The 17,836-nt window shown below is 35.5% G+C and overlaps 1 protein-coding gene across 3 annotated transcripts; it reads left to right on the forward strand.

Annotated features, from left to right (window-relative positions):
- The first annotated feature begins 471 nt into the window (after positions 1-471).
- Positions 472-17,240, forward strand: LOC127630995 (low-density lipoprotein receptor-related protein 8-like). 3 transcript variants are annotated; one of them, XM_052108928.1, is made up of 12 exons: positions 472-573; positions 3,479-3,844; positions 5,158-5,277; positions 5,753-5,878; positions 5,969-6,140; positions 6,448-6,663; positions 7,105-7,223; positions 7,607-7,746; positions 8,140-8,326; positions 14,214-14,288; positions 14,690-14,841; positions 15,825-17,240. In XM_052108928.1, exons 1-12 carry the CDS (start codon positions 510-512, stop codon positions 15,852-15,854), a joined length of 1,767 nt encoding a protein of 588 aa, XP_051964888.1. In that variant the 5' UTR covers positions 472-509; the 3' UTR covers positions 15,855-17,240. The 3 variants fall into 3 exon arrangements, with proteins under 3 accessions (XP_051964888.1, XP_051964889.1, XP_051964890.1); XM_052108929.1 differs by having other exon boundaries at positions 8,140-8,320; XM_052108930.1 differs by having other exon boundaries at positions 8,140-8,284.
- Positions 17,241-17,836: the final 596 nt, after the last annotated feature.

Consider the following 17,836-nt stretch of genomic DNA (forward strand, 5'->3'; position numbering starts at 1 on the left):
TATGCCATAAGCCCCTATTGGCCTTAATTACAATTTACATAAACAATTTAAACATTTTTTAGTCTACCTAGGGCTTTGTGGTATAATTTAGTTCAGTTCTGAATATTATAATAAGCTTTGTAATAGTAGTAAAAGGGAAATATATAGTGCTTTATAGAGTACAGGCACTTATGCTGCACTTAAAATGTTTGTATGTCATAGGAAACAAAACGTCAATACATTTCGAATCTGCAAATAAATTGGGCTTTTCTCAGAAATAACTTCTGGCCCATTGGTCCCAAATTGTATTGTATTTTTGTGGATGCATGAGGTAGGTTTCAAAATACTTTTATATATAAAACATTATATCTATGTTTTGTATATAACAGTATATTTATGTCCATGTTCTGTTAAAGGTGCTTGGTTATATAACCCCCCCTCTGTACTTTACATATTCTTCTGTAGCTAGGATGTGACGTAATTTCATGGCGACAAGCAAGCACGCACATTTAGAGGACGCTCAGCAAGGCATGGAACACTTTGGTGCATTTCTATTAGTTTTGACCTGTGTGTTACATTTGCCTTTAACAGAAGGTAAGGGGTGATTTATAAATCTTTGTTGTCAGAAAATAACATATGCATGTGTTTTACCGCGTCTGAATGCATCTGTGACTTTCACACACTCTTATTGGACTTCCAAGTCGTACGCTTCGATCTCTTGCCTTCTGATTGGATCGGACGCATCAACTGTCAAACTCGAAGTCACTGCATTTTGCGAGTTCTCACGTGCAAGATCATATATATAATCACTTACGTGTGCAAGTCAATGCACTTTAAATATGGACTAGAATAAAATACTTTTCGTTATTTATCATATAAAATGAGTACAGCGTGGCCGTGTTCTTTACATTGTGTCAAAGGTAAAGAAAACCTGTACTTGTGGAATCATTAAAAAAAAAAAACGGTGTGACGGAAAAATAATGACTCAAGAAACAAATTGTAAAATGACTTGCAATGCATCACTTATTCTTATAAAGAATGAGATTCCGTTAGATTTGTGAATTTCTTCACTGTCATTTAGAATTCAGTTTGATTGCATAAATGACAAGTTGCACTATGGTTACATGTAGAACTCGACAACACAATTTGCAAATGATACTGGAATTAGTTCTTTAGATGAATACCAGAGATCATTTAAAAAGCTAACACATGCTTGCTGGTTTGAGTTTTGGAACAATTATTTGTCTTCCTCTAGGGGGCGCTTTATGGCTCAGAAAGCCTACAATTATGTATTTTGGAGACATTTAAAACAGGTTTTCAAACTGGACACCAAATATGACGATTCCCTTGCAAGGGACCCAAGTCCTAAGATATAAAAGCAGCTATATATTTCATATATGAAATCTTACATATACTGTAATGTGTGAGGAAAAATGTTAGCCTATGCATGATTTAACAATGTTATTTATAAAACATAACAAAAATTGCCAAACAATTAAATTGGATTTTATACTGTAATGGTACTGAAAAAAAAAAAAAAAAATCATAAAATTATGTGCTGAAATATATATATTTTTTTTATTAACTTTAAAAATCTATGTCAATAGAATAAAATAATACATCTATTAATTTCCAACCAGTTTTCAGAAAGCGGTCATAATATCAAATTGACTGTGTTATTCTTATTGCGTTAAACCTAAATAATGAATATCTAAATTGTTAACATGTTAACCCATAACTTTTTGAGAGCTCTATATTTTACAAAATATATATTGGAAAATATTTTTTTGTTTGTTTAGTTTTTTGCTTTCTCTCCAAACATCCATGGACCTCCAGTTTGAAAACCCCTCACTTGTGTATGTATGTATGTATATATATATATATATATATATATATATATACACCACACACACACACACACAAGATGTATGTATGTGGGGAGGAAAAAACTGTTACATACGGTAAAACAGCTGCCAGAAATTGACCATGTGTCAGGCTTTACAGGATGTAATGTTAATACCTGTGTATTTTACCGTTCACACAAACTCAAAACACCATTAGGGTAAGACATGTTGCTCTACAATAAAGCAATAAACGTTATCTAAACGACATAAAATACAACAAAGAACACTCCAATGTACTGTATGTAATTGAAATTAATAAGAAGAAACATAACAAAATTTGATGGGTCATGCAAGGACTTCTGGGAACACCCGATAATATTTTTTGTACCATAATTTTAACGATATTTTACTGTGCAAAGTACATTTATTTTCTTGTTTAACATAATATACATTTTTACTGTAAATTATATGGTTTAATCCTACTTTTTACATATAAACAACAAAATGTTTACAATATTTTACCAATATACTATTATTTTTTTTATTGTTTATTATGGTAACTACCCGTTAACCTAATAACATTTTTAAAAGATGTACTGTTAAAATTACAAAATTTACAGTGCTGATTTAAAACAAACTAACTAACTGAAAAATCATTTAAATATATGTCAGATACCATTTAAATTGGTATCTGACATACAAACGGAATTCCACCTCTTTGCTCAGCAAAATTATTTGAGAAGCAGATTAAGAAGCAATTAACTGAAAGTTAAATTAATTTATTCAATTTGACATGACATAACTTGTTCATTCAGTTTGGTCATTAGAACAGCAATCCAGCAGCATCCAAACAAATTACTGAACTCAACACTAACATATAACACGTTGAAAGGAACTGAATGAATGCTTTAAATGCATTTGCTATGGAAAAAATGTGATCCATAACCCTTCTGTTTCACCAAAGTCTCTCTAGCAAGTCAGTCCACTGTCTGCCATTTTTGGAACGCTGTCGGGAGGCTAATTCCAGTCATGCCGGTGCAGAGAGAGACCAACATCTCAAAAAGGTCAAGATTACGCTCAAGGAACATATTTCAAATCAGCAGTAAAATCTGACAATACTAATACCATACATTTTTATTCTTTACCTCATATTACGCAATAAAAACAAAACAAAAAACGCTATTTTCTCGGCTTGTATAGCTAATGCTCATGCGCGTTCTACAGTTGATTGACAGGTTATGTCTGTATCTAAAAGGTGATTGGCTCTTTTAATTGTGAGGCGGGATTTCCTTTGTACATCCTTTGACCGTTGGGTGCTCAGAGCTCCTTGGTTGAGCGTTCCAATTACTCTCATTCAATTAAATAGAAGTGGCCCATCTCTACTAAATATTCTCTAGTTCACCAAGGAAATTTCTATGGAGTTGACATGGACGCTGGCCCCATCGTCATAGCAACGGTTCGCAACAGAGTTTGTTGGAAATCCATACCAGACTGCCAAAACATCCAACGCCGATGTCTGTTCAAACAGTAAAAACAAAGACTAACAGGGTGAACCCACTGATCAATAACAACCCAACAATCGTTGGATGTTGGTGTTTCTTGGGGCTTGAACTTTCTCAGAGGTTTAGAGCAGTGTTTACCATCATCGTTCGCAGGTTTCCCAACGTGCAGCCGAGAGAGGTTCTCGTGTAATAACAGCAGGTGTGTGCCTCTGAATCTGCGCTGTGACGGTGTGGACGACTGTGGTGACAGCAGCGATGAGGTCTCCTGTTTGAACTGCACTACTGGCTCCTTCCACTGCGTAGCGACAGCGCGCTGCGTTCCTGGCCACCGTATCTGCGATGGCAAGGCTGACTGCTCAGATGGCGCAGATGAACAGTTAAACGCATGCATATCCCTGCATAAACCACAGGCATGCTCTAGGTCAGAGTTCAGATGCTCTAATGGACACTGTGTGACCAGTTCATGGAGGTGTGACCACTCCAATGACTGTGAAGATGGCAGTGATGAAGAGAACTGTGGTAAGTTGCTCAAGAACATACAGAACAAAACTAAATAAAAAGTTAACTAAATGAAGAAGAAAGCACCACTGGTTTTAAAAAGAAAACTACAAGAAATGTACCTTTCATTCACTTATTAAAAAGTACTATAGTAGTACCTTGGTACAGTGATTGTGTACAATGGCACCCAATGATTAGTTATTCTTTCCTCTTTAAGAACATTTGACTTAACTAAAGAAATCTATAGTAAACTTGAAACATGTATAAAATCATGAGCACTCCCATGAGATGAAGACTCAAGTCAAATTAGTAACCTTATAAAAGCAGTTTTATTCTACAGTATATAATGTTAGAATCACATGGTCAGCCAAATACAACTTGTTTAATCACAGTTGTTCTTGGAATTTCAATCATGAACTGAATTTAAAGGAGTATTTCACCCCAAAATGAAAATTCTCTCATTTACACATCTTCATACCATCCCAGATGTCTATGACTTTCTTTCATCTGCAGAACACAAATGAAGATGTATAGAAGAATATCTCAACTCTGTAGGTACATACAATGCAAGTGAATGGTGGCCAGAACTTTGAAGCTACAAAAAGCACATAAAGGCAGCATAAAAGTAATCATACTACTCCAGTGGTTAAATCCATATCTCCATAAGCTATATGAGGTGTGGGTGAGAAACTGATCAATATTTAATATTTTTTTTTATTATCTTTGCCCAGCCCCAACCAGTAGGTTGCCAAAAAAAAAAGAATGTGAAAGTGTAAATTTATAGAATGGATTACCTTTATGCTGCCTTTGTTTTTTAGAGCTGCCTTTTATGTTTTTTTAGAGCTTCTAAGTTCTAGCCACCATTCACTTGCTTTGACTGCAAATAATGAATGGCATTAGTACTTGAAAACTATTGCATTTGTTTGATGCTCAGTGTTTTTGTACTTTTAAGTATACCATGTTATATGTCAAAAATGTTTGTTAAAAGCAAAAAAATACATGGATTCAGGGCTAGAGAAAGGGTACAGAATGGAAACATAAAGAAGATAGGATCTGAAGCCGCATCTCCCACATGAGCATGTTCTGAACATGTTGGAGCCTATGCAGTAACCATTAGGCAGCTCTGATGTACTGTTATTTTATGGAACCACTTTTTGTATGCTTCATCAATTTTAAATGTTTAATCTTAAATATATCTTATTCTTATATTTAATCTTATATGTTTTGAATGAAGTATGCTGTAGAAATGTTTGTTTATTAAAAAGTTTTTTATTATTCTATTATCAGTATTAATGTTTTGTAATTCACTGATTTTGCTCTCTCTCTTTGTGTAGATCAGAATGAGTGTGAGGTCAATAACGGGGGCTGTTCTCACATGTGTATAGATCTGACGTTAGGCTTCATGTGTGAATGCCCCAGTGGAATGAGGTTGGTCGAGGACACACACTGTGAGGGTGAGAAATGAATCACCATGACATTATATTAAAGGGATAGCTCACTAATAAATGAGATAATATTTATAATAATCATAATAACTTACAACCTCCATGTTGATCCAAACCCATATGGCTTACTTTCTTCTGTGGGACACGGATAGAGATTGCATCTGCCTAACATCTCATCTTTTCCACGGAAGAAGATAATACATTATAATCATTTACTCCCCTTCATGTTGGTCCAAACCCATAATTACTTTCTTTCCTCTGTGGAACACAGCTAGAGATAACATCTGCCAAACATTTCCATTTGTGTTTTCCTTGGAAGAAATGGGTTGCTTCATGTTAGATTTCAGATAACTGTCAAAGAATGACATCATAGTTATCCTGGAAAAAGGATAACTATGCAAAAAAGTAATTCTTTTGTAAAAGCATGATAATAGGTATAACCTTTCCCTCAAATACCTTTTTTCTTTTTTCTTTTTCCTTCTAGATGTGGACCAGTGTCTTGATTTAGATTTGTGTGATCAGACTTGTGACCATTCCAATGGATCTCCTACATGTGAATGTCAGGATGGCTATGTTCTGACCCCAGGGACTGGTCAGTGTGAGGCTACGGGTAAGCAGAAGATTTTTAAGTTATTCCCCCGTAAAAAGATTACAGATTGCTGATATCAAACATTGTGTGTTTATATGGTTGATGTAAAAGGTGATGTAGCTTATATGGTGGTCAGCACTCAGGAGGGGCTTCAGTTGATGGACCTTGGTGGTTCAGAGCAAAGGAACATCACATCTCAAACAAGCTCACCAGGACCTGTTTCAGCACTTAATGCAAATAACACACTATATTGGGCCAGTCCTGAGAATGACATCATCTACAGGTATGAAGCCATATAAAGTAAATGGGACCTGTACATTTGCACTCTTGTAAGTTTATCAGTCACTAAAGGAATAGTTAATCCAAAAATGACAATGTTCCAGACCTATAAGACTTACTTTCTTCCTTGGAACACAAAAAGAGAGATATTGATCGCTTCGGCCACTGTTTTGCCTCTAAAGAAAGTGAACGACAGAGCTTTTATTTTTGGTGAAACACGCCTTATATATGCTTGAAAACTGCAGATTTTTATGTAAATTATATTCTGACACAAAACAAAGCATTTAAAGCCGTTTTTCTTTCTCTTTCAGTCTGTCTTTAGACTCCAGTGGCCAAAGTCCTACTGTTTTGTTAAAGGCCTCCACAGGCATTCGTGGATTGTCTGTAGACTGGACCCATGAGCTTCTGTACTGGGTCAGCACCAGTTCTCATGCTTTACATGTGGCCTCTCTGAATGGCTCCAAACAAAGGCAGCTCATTTTGGGGCTCTCCAGACCAACTGCAGTTGCTGTCCAGCCTCTGCTAGGGTGAAATACCATGACTTTTATTCTATATAATTCAGTCCCGTACACAAAACATAAAAAGGCATTTGCAATGCATCGCATTTCTGTAATGTGACATATTTTAAAGTAAAACGGATCTTGTTTTTGTTGCCAGAAACAATATAGGGTGAGACATTATTTATTTTTTCCATTTATACAGTATGTTGTTGGTTAATATACATTTTTCCACATCCACATCGCCTTAGATCAGTTGGAGAAAGTTTTAGGTTTATGACCTAACCTCAACACTAAAACAAGTGTATACTTTAAAACAGTGTGCACTGATGAATTGTGCACAAATTAGAGTAAAAGGGTCAGTTTCGATTTCTTGTTGTCTAAGGTTTAAAGTTCTATAATGTTTTTTAATGTCTGAATGAGTTTGAGTGCTACAACTATGGTATGCACTTGTTTTAATTATTTCCCTAGGCATCTGTTCTGGGCAGATAGCGGGGCTTCTCCCAGGATTGAGCGAGCCAGTCTGGATGGAGAGGGCAGAATAGCACTGATAACTTCAGCTATACGTCACCCTGTTGCAATATCATTAGGTCTGTCAAGCTCTTCAAATGGGAAATCAGCCCTCTTTTTTTATTTTACTTCCCCACTTCACATGTTTTAAAAAGGCTTCAAAATTATACCAAACTTACACTCAACCTAATGCATGAAAACATTATTAGTCTTATACATTATTATACAGGGTTTCATGGAAACCTGGAAAGATGAGGGAATTTTGAAATTGTGATTTCATGGCCTGGAAAATTTATTGAAATTAATAAAGTCATGAAAAGATACATGGAAATTTCCATAGTGGATATACATTTTTCAAGTTGTCCACTGCTATATTTAGGCCAGTGAAGTTCTGTCACATTTGCAAAGGGCTAAAAGTTATTAATGAACTGACTGATAAGATTTGTATTGTTTATTTGATCAGATATCCCCCGTGGTCTGCTGTACTGGGCTGATTCGGGTCTGCGCACAATATCAAGGGTTGCATTTAATGGACAACATAGAAAGACAGTTGTAGAGTCCAACGGATATCTGGATCAGCCTTTTGGACTTGTTGTGTTTGAGGTATATAACCATGCATCAAGGTGGTTATTGCTTTGTGATTTTTCTCGATCTGGATAATTTATTTCACTACCAGAGACAACCGCTTGTTTTTAACCCTAATATTAATAATACAAAATGTACCTTTAAAAAGGACTTTTTATTTGAAACTTTAAGTGGTTTGATCAATCCATTAGTCTGTATTGTTCTATAATATTATCCATATTCAAATTTAGTTTTAAACAAATATGATACAAGAATACTAATAAAAGATATATTGATTTTTAGTTTTCTAAGGGAATACATTTCACTCTTTGTCTGGATGTCCTGATGTCAGACAAGATCCATGAGTTTGCCTTTCAGAGTGATCTTTTGGTGTGCCATTGAGTCTAAGTCAGTCATGTGTGTCTTTTGCAGAGTCGGGTGTATTGGAGTGACCAATTGACCAACTCTGCTTGTAGTGCGGACAAGCACAATGGCAGAACACTTCAGGTGTCTCAGAGACTCGGTTCTGTTTCACCAGCTGGGTTGGCCATCCTTCACCCTCTGTTACAGCCTGCAGGTAGGGTTGAGTCAAGAATATCAAGGGATTTCAAAAGTAATGGTACTTCCAATTTTATACCAAAATAAAAAAACCGTAATGACAATGCTTACACATGAACTGTATGTACACATGTTGCCATGGCAATTTGGCATTGTGGCTGTATGTATATGTGTGCAAACACTTGTCAAGATGCTCATTTTGTTGAGGTATTAATATAAAAACAGTCAGTTATTTTTTTTGTAGGACTGGGAATCGATTAAAGTTTTCCAACTAATGAATCTCAATTAATCGCTACTAAATTATGATACATGATACATTACAACAAACATTAAAAAAACATAAATTAATTTACTTTATACCTGGTCTCAAAGAACATGCAAGAAATTGGTTAGTCATCATTTATTTTCATTAAAATAAATAAATATGTACATTTCAAATGTTTTTTGGCGGATTTGAAGTTTTTATAACTGCAGGATAATAACCAGTGGTCAACATCAATTAAAGACTAACATGTCATTGGCAATCCTAGGACTAAAGGATTCATTTATATAAATTATTGCCGTTATAAAGAAAAATACAAACGTGTGTTAGAAAGTGAAATGTTCTGCACTGATTACAGTATAATTATTGTATTTCATACATTATATTTCATGATTACACAATTATACATAAACCATATTAATAAAATATCTAACCTGTTGAGTAAGAAAAAAGCCATCTCTGGGTTGCTTTTAATTCCTTTCAGATCTCGGAGTTGTGGCTACCTCTGAAAAGCCAAGCCGATGTTGATTCAGGTTTTATGACAAACTCTGTCGCTTTCCCTTTTTGCTTGTAGACTCTGCTCTTTTCGGGGTTTCTATGTTTGTACAACTGGTGATTCCCCGGAGGTTTGCCATTTTGAATGATCCATGGTCAATTTTTCTTGTTCGTTGTGACAAGCTTTCAGCTTCAGCTACTCCCACACGCGCTGCAGTAGCCGAATCTTAGTTTCTCTGTGTATGATCTGACGTCACCGTGCACCGGCGAATGACGTATGTATGCAATTTCCCATGAAATCCGACCCGACAGCTGTAAAATATTTATAATATAGATATTATAGGTTTTTCAAGGTGTATTTGAGTAAAGACATGGTTTGGATGATGGATTTTTGTTGCACTCTCATTAATAAAATTGTGTTCTTTTTTAACAAAAAAATTATTACATAGTGTAGCTTTTAAGCATATTTTTTTAATATATATTTGTACTTGATTATATATTTATATTTCTTTGGACTTTTACTTTCACTTCACTACATTTTGAAGAGAAAACTGACTTTTACTCCTGTAAATTTCTCCAGACCCTTTCATTACTTCTGCAACCAAACACTGCAAAAAAGTAACCGCTTTACTTGCAAACATGCATGCTGATAGTGATGTGTGATTCGTTGAAAGAATCATTTGAGTCTAATGTTTTAAATTTGATTCCTTTGAACTGAACAAAAAGATTCAGTGTTCTGAATGATTACTTTCAGATTCATTTTCTGGAATTTTCCAAGCTGCTTAAAGGCACAGTTAACTTGGTGTATGTAAACTTCTGATCCACTGGAACTGTGATTATACTCAATTAAAAGTGAAACAATCTGTCTGCAAACAATTGTTGGGAGAATTACTCATGTTTTGCACAAAGTAGATGTCCTTGAATCTGAAACAAAATCACAAGTGAAGCGTGCGCCAGATTACGTATTCCGTCGTCTGTCTCCACTGGGGAGAAACTGCTTCTGAGGTTTTTTTTGTTTTTTGTACTAATTAATTTGATAAGTTTAGGCTAAAACTTATGAAAGCATTTAAATAATGAAGTTATGTGCGATCAGCCTCCCGACTTACCAAGAGACCTGTTCATATAAAAATCAATCACATGTGTTTATATTTAAACAAGGTATGATGTGTATGAATAATTACCAGCGCTCATGAAAATGTCCAACAATATTTATTTTTATATTTTATGAAGATGTGAATGGTCTTTGCCTAAGCAAAACTAATTTTCTGGTGTTTACTAAAGTTATTTGCTTTGTAGCACATTTAAGCTACAGTATGTGGTAACTAGGGTTTTCTTGATGTTGCTAGGGCATGCTATGTAGTTATCAAGGTAATCTCTGCTGTGTGTTTTGGCATATTGTTACAGTATGCGGTTGCCAGGTTGTTACTTTTGTGGGAGAAAAAGATGGTTTAAAACAGATTTTCATATAATCATTATGACCTCATAATCAAATGTATTATGCATAATCTCATGTAACCCAGAACAAGTGAAGAACAATGAACAATGATATAAGAAAGTGTGAGGCAGGGTGGCGGTGTAAGAGGTGGGGAGTGCCCCACACCCATCCGCTGACTGACACTTTTTACTTTTAAGATGTCCTTGAAAGGTAAACAACGATAGTGGGAGAACATCTAAATTTATTAAGAATGTGCTACATAATAAATCATAATGGTAGGAAAGTAAGTTGATGCAAATGTTTTTTTTTTCTTAAGTGCAGGTTGAGTAGCAGGAGGGGGGTTGCAGGAGGTGTTGGTGTTGGTTTGTCGTTGTTGAACGTTCTGTGAGCTCATGCAGATTGGTGTCTGCAGCCTCACAAACACTCCAATCAGTGCAGTCAAAGCAGGCTTGTAGTTCCAGATCTGCTTCATTTAAGCTTGTAGTAAAGACTCTTTACAGTCTTTACTACAAGCTTAGCAGATTTTAGTTTCTGTCTGTAGGTTGGAAGAAGATGAACCAGGCAGTGATCAGATCTGTTCTTCACAGATCTTAAGTTCAGGTTGAGTAGCAGGAAGAGGGAGGAGTGGTGTTGCAGGAGGTATTGGTGTTTGTGAAGTGAAGTGAAGGTCAGAGCGGGTGTGGGGTGTGAGATTGGGCCTTTCAAATCTACAGTAGAAAACATTCAAGTTGTCAGCCAGTTGTTTTTTTACATACAGTGTTGGGGGAAGGTCAGTCCACACTGATGCAGGGTTGTTAGCTGAAAACTTGTTTTTCAACTTCTCAGAGTATCTTCTTTTAGCCTCTCTGATTTCTTAATTCAGTGTGGTCCTGGCCTGATTGTACAAGACTTTATCTCCACCTCTGTCAGCATCCTATTTGGCCTGACGATGCTGCCTGAGTTTTGCTGTAAACCTTGGTTTGTCGTTGTTGAACGTTAAATAAGTCTTAGAAGAAATGCATATATCCTCACAGAAACGGATATATGATGTAACTGTATCTGTGAGCTCGTTATTGTGTAGCAAAGATCAAGTATGTTCCTGTCTTTGGTTGAGCATGTAATGTGCTGTTTTGTATTTTGGCAGTTCATAGGTGAGGTTTGCTTTGTAAAAATCTCCAATAATAATAATAATAATTGTTGTTCCATGTCTGTGATTTGATCAGCTGTTTGCAGCGTTGTGTTCACGCATGCGTGTGGCAGGATACAAACACTCACCAGAATAAACGAGGAAAACTCCCGCAGTGAATAGAAAGGCTTACAGTTAATAAAGAGCACTTCCAAATTAGGCACAACACATCTTCTTTAATGTTGTTACATCTATATACCAACCTTCACTGAAGTAAATGCATTTTCCTCTCGTTTTCCCCATTAAATCCGTGTTGCAATCCGCTCTGAACAGCTGAAAGCCCGGCAGATGTACTGTGCTGTCCGAAATAGCTTCACTCAGTCAGGTTTCTGTGAAGCAAAAGGCAGCAGAGGTTGAAAAGTCCTTGTTTGTATGGGTGAGATGTAGTTTGTCTGTTTTGTTAGGAAGAGAGCGGAGATTACCTAGAGGAATACTTGGCAGGGCGCCAGCTTGTCTCCCTCGCCTGCATCTCCTGAACAATGCACCTGGCCTCCTACTAAAATGTCCAGCAAAGCATCTTAATAGTCAAAAACCTGGAAAAGATTGTCTGGTATATGCTGCTGAATGTTTAGCAGTTCGTCCCTGGTAAAACTGATGGGAAGACAATTACTAAACACAGGACAAACAAACAAAAACAAAAAAGAATTGGAGCTCTCCACACCGAGGTGGCCATCCGCGGCACCATCTTTCATGTAATAAAAAGCCACTTTTGAAACAGAAATAAAAAAAGAAAAGGTTAGAGTGGGCAAAGAAACACAGACATTGGACAACAGATCATTGAAAAAGAGTGTTATGGATCTTAACCCCATTGAGCTTTTGTTGGATCAGCTAGACAGGTGCGTGAGGAAATGTGGGGTGAAATGTGGGGTGAAATGTCACCCTAGCATCTGGACAAACTGGCAGCTAGAATGCCAAGGATCTGTAAAAATGTCATTGCTGCATGATGAGAATTTTTTGATGAGAACACTTTAGAAGTGATTTCAAATTGGAACAGTAATTTTTCACGTTATTAATGTCCTGACTATACATTGTGATCAGTTTAGTGTGCGTGCGTGGGTTCAATAGAATATTAGTTTTGCTGTGGCATTGAAATTGGTATTGACAATTTTGAAATTTCATTGGTGTGATATTGACTACTAAAAGTTTGGTTTTATGACAACCCTAATTCTTGCTGCCCTCTTAAATGGATAGTTCACCCAAAAATTTGAATTATCATAATTTTCTCACCCTCATGTCATCCCACATGTGTTTGACTTTCTTTCTTCTTTGAAACTGTGTGAAAAAAAAAATTTGTTAATGGTGATCAGACCTTTGTCGCTCTAAAAACCACATAAAGGAAACATAGAAGTAATCCATGTGACTCCAGTGTTTAAATCCATATGTTCAGAAGCAATATAATAGGTGTAGATGAGAAACAGATAAAAAGTCATTTTTTGTTACTCTAAATCTCCACTTTTACTTTCACTTTTACATCTGTTTAGTTTTAGTTTTACTTTCACATCTGAAAGTTAAAGTGTAGATTTAGAGTAAAAAATTACTTAAATATTTATCTGTTTCTCACCGCACCTATCATATCTCTTCTGAAAATATGGATTACTTTATGTGATTTTTGGAGCTACAAAGGTCAGTTCCCCATTCACTTGCATTGCATGAGATATTTCCCCCCCCCCAAAAAAATAATTTGTGTTCTGCTGTAGAAAGAAAATCGTATGCATATGGAATGGGGCATGAGGATGAGTAAATGATGAGAGAATCCATTTTTGGGTGAACTATCTTTAAATGTACTTTTTGGAAGTAAATACTGTATGTTAAGTAATATTCTTAGTAGCGCTCCCAAAGTTAACACACGTATTCTTAATGCATTTTGCTCATTTTTACACTCCAAAGATCACATGAATATGTGGAATATGAACTGACAGGTGTCAGTGTTGAGCTGCAATAGAAAATAAGTAGAATTTAAATTTTTTAGAAAATTGCAATAGAATTTTTTTTAATGGTGGGGTTAGAGTTTGTATATAGTAATTCAAATTAGCTTTATAAAAACTTCAACCCCATCTAAACGTGTGCTCTCACAAAAATGTAACATTTGTTGTTATGCTTCCAAGTACAAGTTACTTTAATGTAAACCGTTTTTTAACATGATTTAATATGTAATTTTTTATTTAAAAGCAGTCTCACTTATTTTACTCTCTTGTTTGATAAACAACAGACCATTTTATACTTTAAACATATTGATGAAACATTAAACATATGATGCTACTTTTGTTTGTAGTTATTCAACTGGTTAAAATTAAGGTTGTAATTGTGAGTGACCTGTTGTTAAGTCTGTGTGAACCGGGATGAGCTATTTTTTAAGTTTATTTGCTATTACTTGTTTGTTGCAGCTGTGTTGGGAGCCTTGACATTTATTTATGTGGTTTATGGTCATAAAGTGAGTCACTTTCCTAGACGTACATTTTGATGAACACACTTTTGTCGCGAATGTCATTTTATTTTTTGCAACATTTCCTTATGTGCATTTGCTTGATTTAGGAGAGGTTTTATCAAGATTTTAAAAGCTTTATCAAAACATTTTATTTTGCACTTTTCAGATAAAGATCTGTCAAAGTCAGAAACAAGAGGTCAGCTTCCTATTTCACCATTTACATTGATCTTCTCTTTGACTGGTAGGTGTGGCTTTTCTGTTGCAATATTCATGCATTTTTAACCATTAGCTACAGTTTGTGGTCAGCGGGAACAGAACAATAATTTTTTCACTTCCCACAATTATTCTTTTAAGACAGCGTGGACCCTTTTCTTTTTTAAAGTCTAAGTTATGTCTACTTAAGATGGAAAGATGTTTAAACCAAGCATGAAGTTGAGTTAAATGCACAGTATATAAATTGTTAAATTGGTGTAGTTTCTTTTTAAATAAACTTGATTGCTGAGTTCAAACAGCTTGATCTCAGTTTAGTCTTTAAGTTTAATATTTTATTAATTGTTAACAGTATAGATAGATCAAAACTTGGTGCCATGTTAAGTTCACATAACCATATTGCATATGTTAATTTGTTCTTCCTCTGTAAAGTCATCCTCTGCATACTGTTGGTGGGGGCGGTGCTCTGGTGGCAGAGGGCAGAGTTCAGGGGCCCTCACTCTTTCTCTCTTGGAGGAGTGTCACTTAAAGAGTCCCAGGATCCTCTTCTGTTAGCCGGACTATCTGCGGTACATGAACGTAAAGTAAGAGCCACAAGGCACAAATACAGACACGTAATCACACATACACAGTCTGTACAGGAGGCAACATAAAAAAAGAAAAAAACATTACTTCTGAAGTATTACATGTTCTTGGAATGACTTTAAAATGTGCTACGCAGTAATTAAAGAATAAAATAATAAATAATCTATAGCCGCTTGTCATATGTAGGTTTGCAGGTAGTGCTGGAGCCTATCGCAGCTGTCTTGGGCCAAAAGCAGGAAAACACCCTGGACGTGTTGCCACTCCATCACAGAGCAACACAGACAGACAAACACATTCACACTCACTCACACATATAAAGAAACAGACATATTAAAATATATATAAAGAAAGAAAAACATATAAATAGAAATAAATGCAATATTAGGTCAAATGAAAGTAGAATACTTCCGGGCTCAATACAAGGCAATCAACAACATTTGTGGCATAATGTTGATAACACAACAATTATTTCTGGCTCGTTCCTCTTTTCTTAAAATAAATAAGCGGGGGGTATCAGTGAGGCACTTGTTAACTTGTTTCAAACCCGAAATGTAAACAGAGCAATGTTTTGAAAGGGTAACCTTGTTTACTCTTTTTACTGGGAAATGAACCCACAAATTGCTTGCTTAAAGTTATCTCTGCATATAAAACTGGGATTGGAGAAATTATATTACTAGACAATAAAATTACACACATCAGGGAATGCTTAGAGAAAGAAGTGTGTTTTCAGTTTGAACTTTGGACTAAAATATTTCCGCTGTTGTGGTACATTTCATACCTAAAGTAACTTAATTCACAAATTTTGTGCATATTCAATATGTTGTTCATAACATATAACGTTCTGAAATTATCATACATATGTTTTGAATTTACCTACCATGTTTATTCATGTTAGACTGCCATTTACGTTTTATTGTAAGCTTGTAAATAAGCTAACTAATGTACATTTAAAGTAATATAAATGTGTTGCTTGTGTCTTCAGGATGGCATACTAACTAGTCCAACACAATGACATGGAAAACCCACCCCCCATATCCTGCCCTGTTCAGAAAAAACAACACAGCAGAGTGAGCCAGACCAGATTCCACACAGACTTCCCTGTTAAAGATAAGCATAATTAATGGACATAGATTACAGAACAACACTAATTCAGATTGATTGTTTGAATTTACACTCAGTGGAGCACATTGTCTATCAATAATGGACTGTGTCAGACTTCATTCAGTTTCAGATCTCCATATCTAACAATTCACTGAGTAAATTGTGACAGGAACTGCCATCTAGTTGCACATAGTGCTGTGAGATATTACAACATCTGTTTATTTATCAACTATTCCACAGATGTTTCGTTCTTTTTTTTCTTTTTTTTTTCTTTCAATTCAGTTATGTTGTAATTTTAAAAGTAATTGCACCTTTGAATTCAAAGGTGCACACGCTGACAATGTGCACACACTGACAATCCCTGTTCTACTTTGGTAATGTGCGCATGGAGGAAAACACATTTTAATTTGAAATTGAATGATGCTGGATATGCTATTGAGACAGTTCTGTAATATTTATTATTTGAGGAGAAAATAAATGCTATTTATTGTGTTATGGTTTGGATCACATTTTCCTCGTTTATTTGCTATTTTTATGGTTTCAAGATAAAGCTGACTGTTATAGTGAGTTACACAGCTAAACATTTTGGCTCCTCCTCTTTTTTGTATTTTTTTTTTATGTCTGAAAACATGGTAATGGTATCATAATATGTTGGCCTTGGATGAATAAAATATGGGTTGGGAATTACCTCAATGAATGTCCTAATTGCACATCCTCATATATCTGGCTTGATTTAAAAAAACAAAAACAACTTTGATATTTTTGCCCATCTACCATCAGCGAAGTATAAGCTGCAGTTCATGCCTTACGATGTTCTTAAACAAAAAAGATGTTATGTTTCTCCTGGAAGGCTACATAAAATGCATGTTTTTAAGGAAAGGTTTCTTGAACAGAGGAATATTGTGTATTTCCTGCCTTTCTAAAACTCTAAACAACATTTTCGTTGTGGAACAGGCATACTGACCAAATGTGCTTGAATGCACTTTAAGTCTGTAACAGTTGAAGGAGGTGGTGGGAACCGGCTGAACGGTCAACATGAAGTTTAATGTAAAACTCAACATGAACAAATGCATGCAGCATGGCCGCGTGCTTCTCTCTCTCTTTCAACCTGGTGTCTCCGGCTCCCATTTATCTCACTCTCCCATTGATCATCTGATTTAGTGCTGGCCGTGCCCCTCCTCATCACAAAGTCCATCTGGATAAAATGTATAATTTTTTGGGGCCAAAAGTATATATGTAAATCAAATCATGGATTTATTACCAATGTCTGTTTTGCAGCAACAGTAACCTAAATAAAACAGGCTTTGACCAACATGTTTTAATTATTGAACTGGGCTGTGTTTCCCAAAAGCATTGCAAGTTTAAAGGAATATTCTGGGTTCAATACAAGTTAAGCTCAATCAACAACATTTGTAGCATAATGTTGATTACCGTATACATTTATTTTGAGTTGCCATTCCTTTAAAAAAAAAAAAGCAAAAATCTGTATTACAATGAGGCACTTACAATGGAAGTGAATGGGGCCACTTTGTAAACATTAAAATATTAACTTTTTTAAAAGTATAGCCACAATACATACACTATATGTGTATTATTGACATAATTGTAGTGTTATGGCTGTGTAACATTACAGACAGTTGTACAACTTTGTTGCCATGACGATGTAATATCAGTTAACCCTAAAATTACTGTAAAAAGGCTTTAAATGATTTTACAGCTCCAATCATTAACATCTCAACAAAATAATTAATGTAAGTGCATTTATAAAATTATATGCTTCACATTTCTGCCTTTAATCCCTCCAAAATTGGTGGCGTAGTGGGCTAAGCACATAACTTGTAATCAGAAGGTTGCTGGTTCGATCCCCACAACCACCACCATTGTGTCCTTGAG

Source organism: Xyrauchen texanus, chromosome 37, assembly GCF_025860055.1.
Source record: "Xyrauchen texanus isolate HMW12.3.18 chromosome 37, RBS_HiC_50CHRs, whole genome shotgun sequence".
NCBI classification, from domain to species: Eukaryota; Metazoa; Chordata; class Actinopteri; order Cypriniformes; family Catostomidae; genus Xyrauchen; species Xyrauchen texanus.

Excerpts from the sequence above, each read along its gene's own strand:
- LOC127630995 (XM_052108928.1), top strand. The coding sequence starts at position 510 with ATGGAACACTTTGGTGCATTTCTATTAGTTTTGACCTGTGTGTTACAT. Across the intron at positions 5,879-5,968 it reads TGGTCAGTGTGAGGCTACGG|GTGATGTAGCTTATATGGTG; the intron begins GTAAGCAGAAGA and ends TTGATGTAAAAG. Across the intron at positions 7,747-8,139 it reads TTGGACTTGTTGTGTTTGAG|AGTCGGGTGTATTGGAGTGA; the intron begins GTATATAACCAT and ends TGTCTTTTGCAG.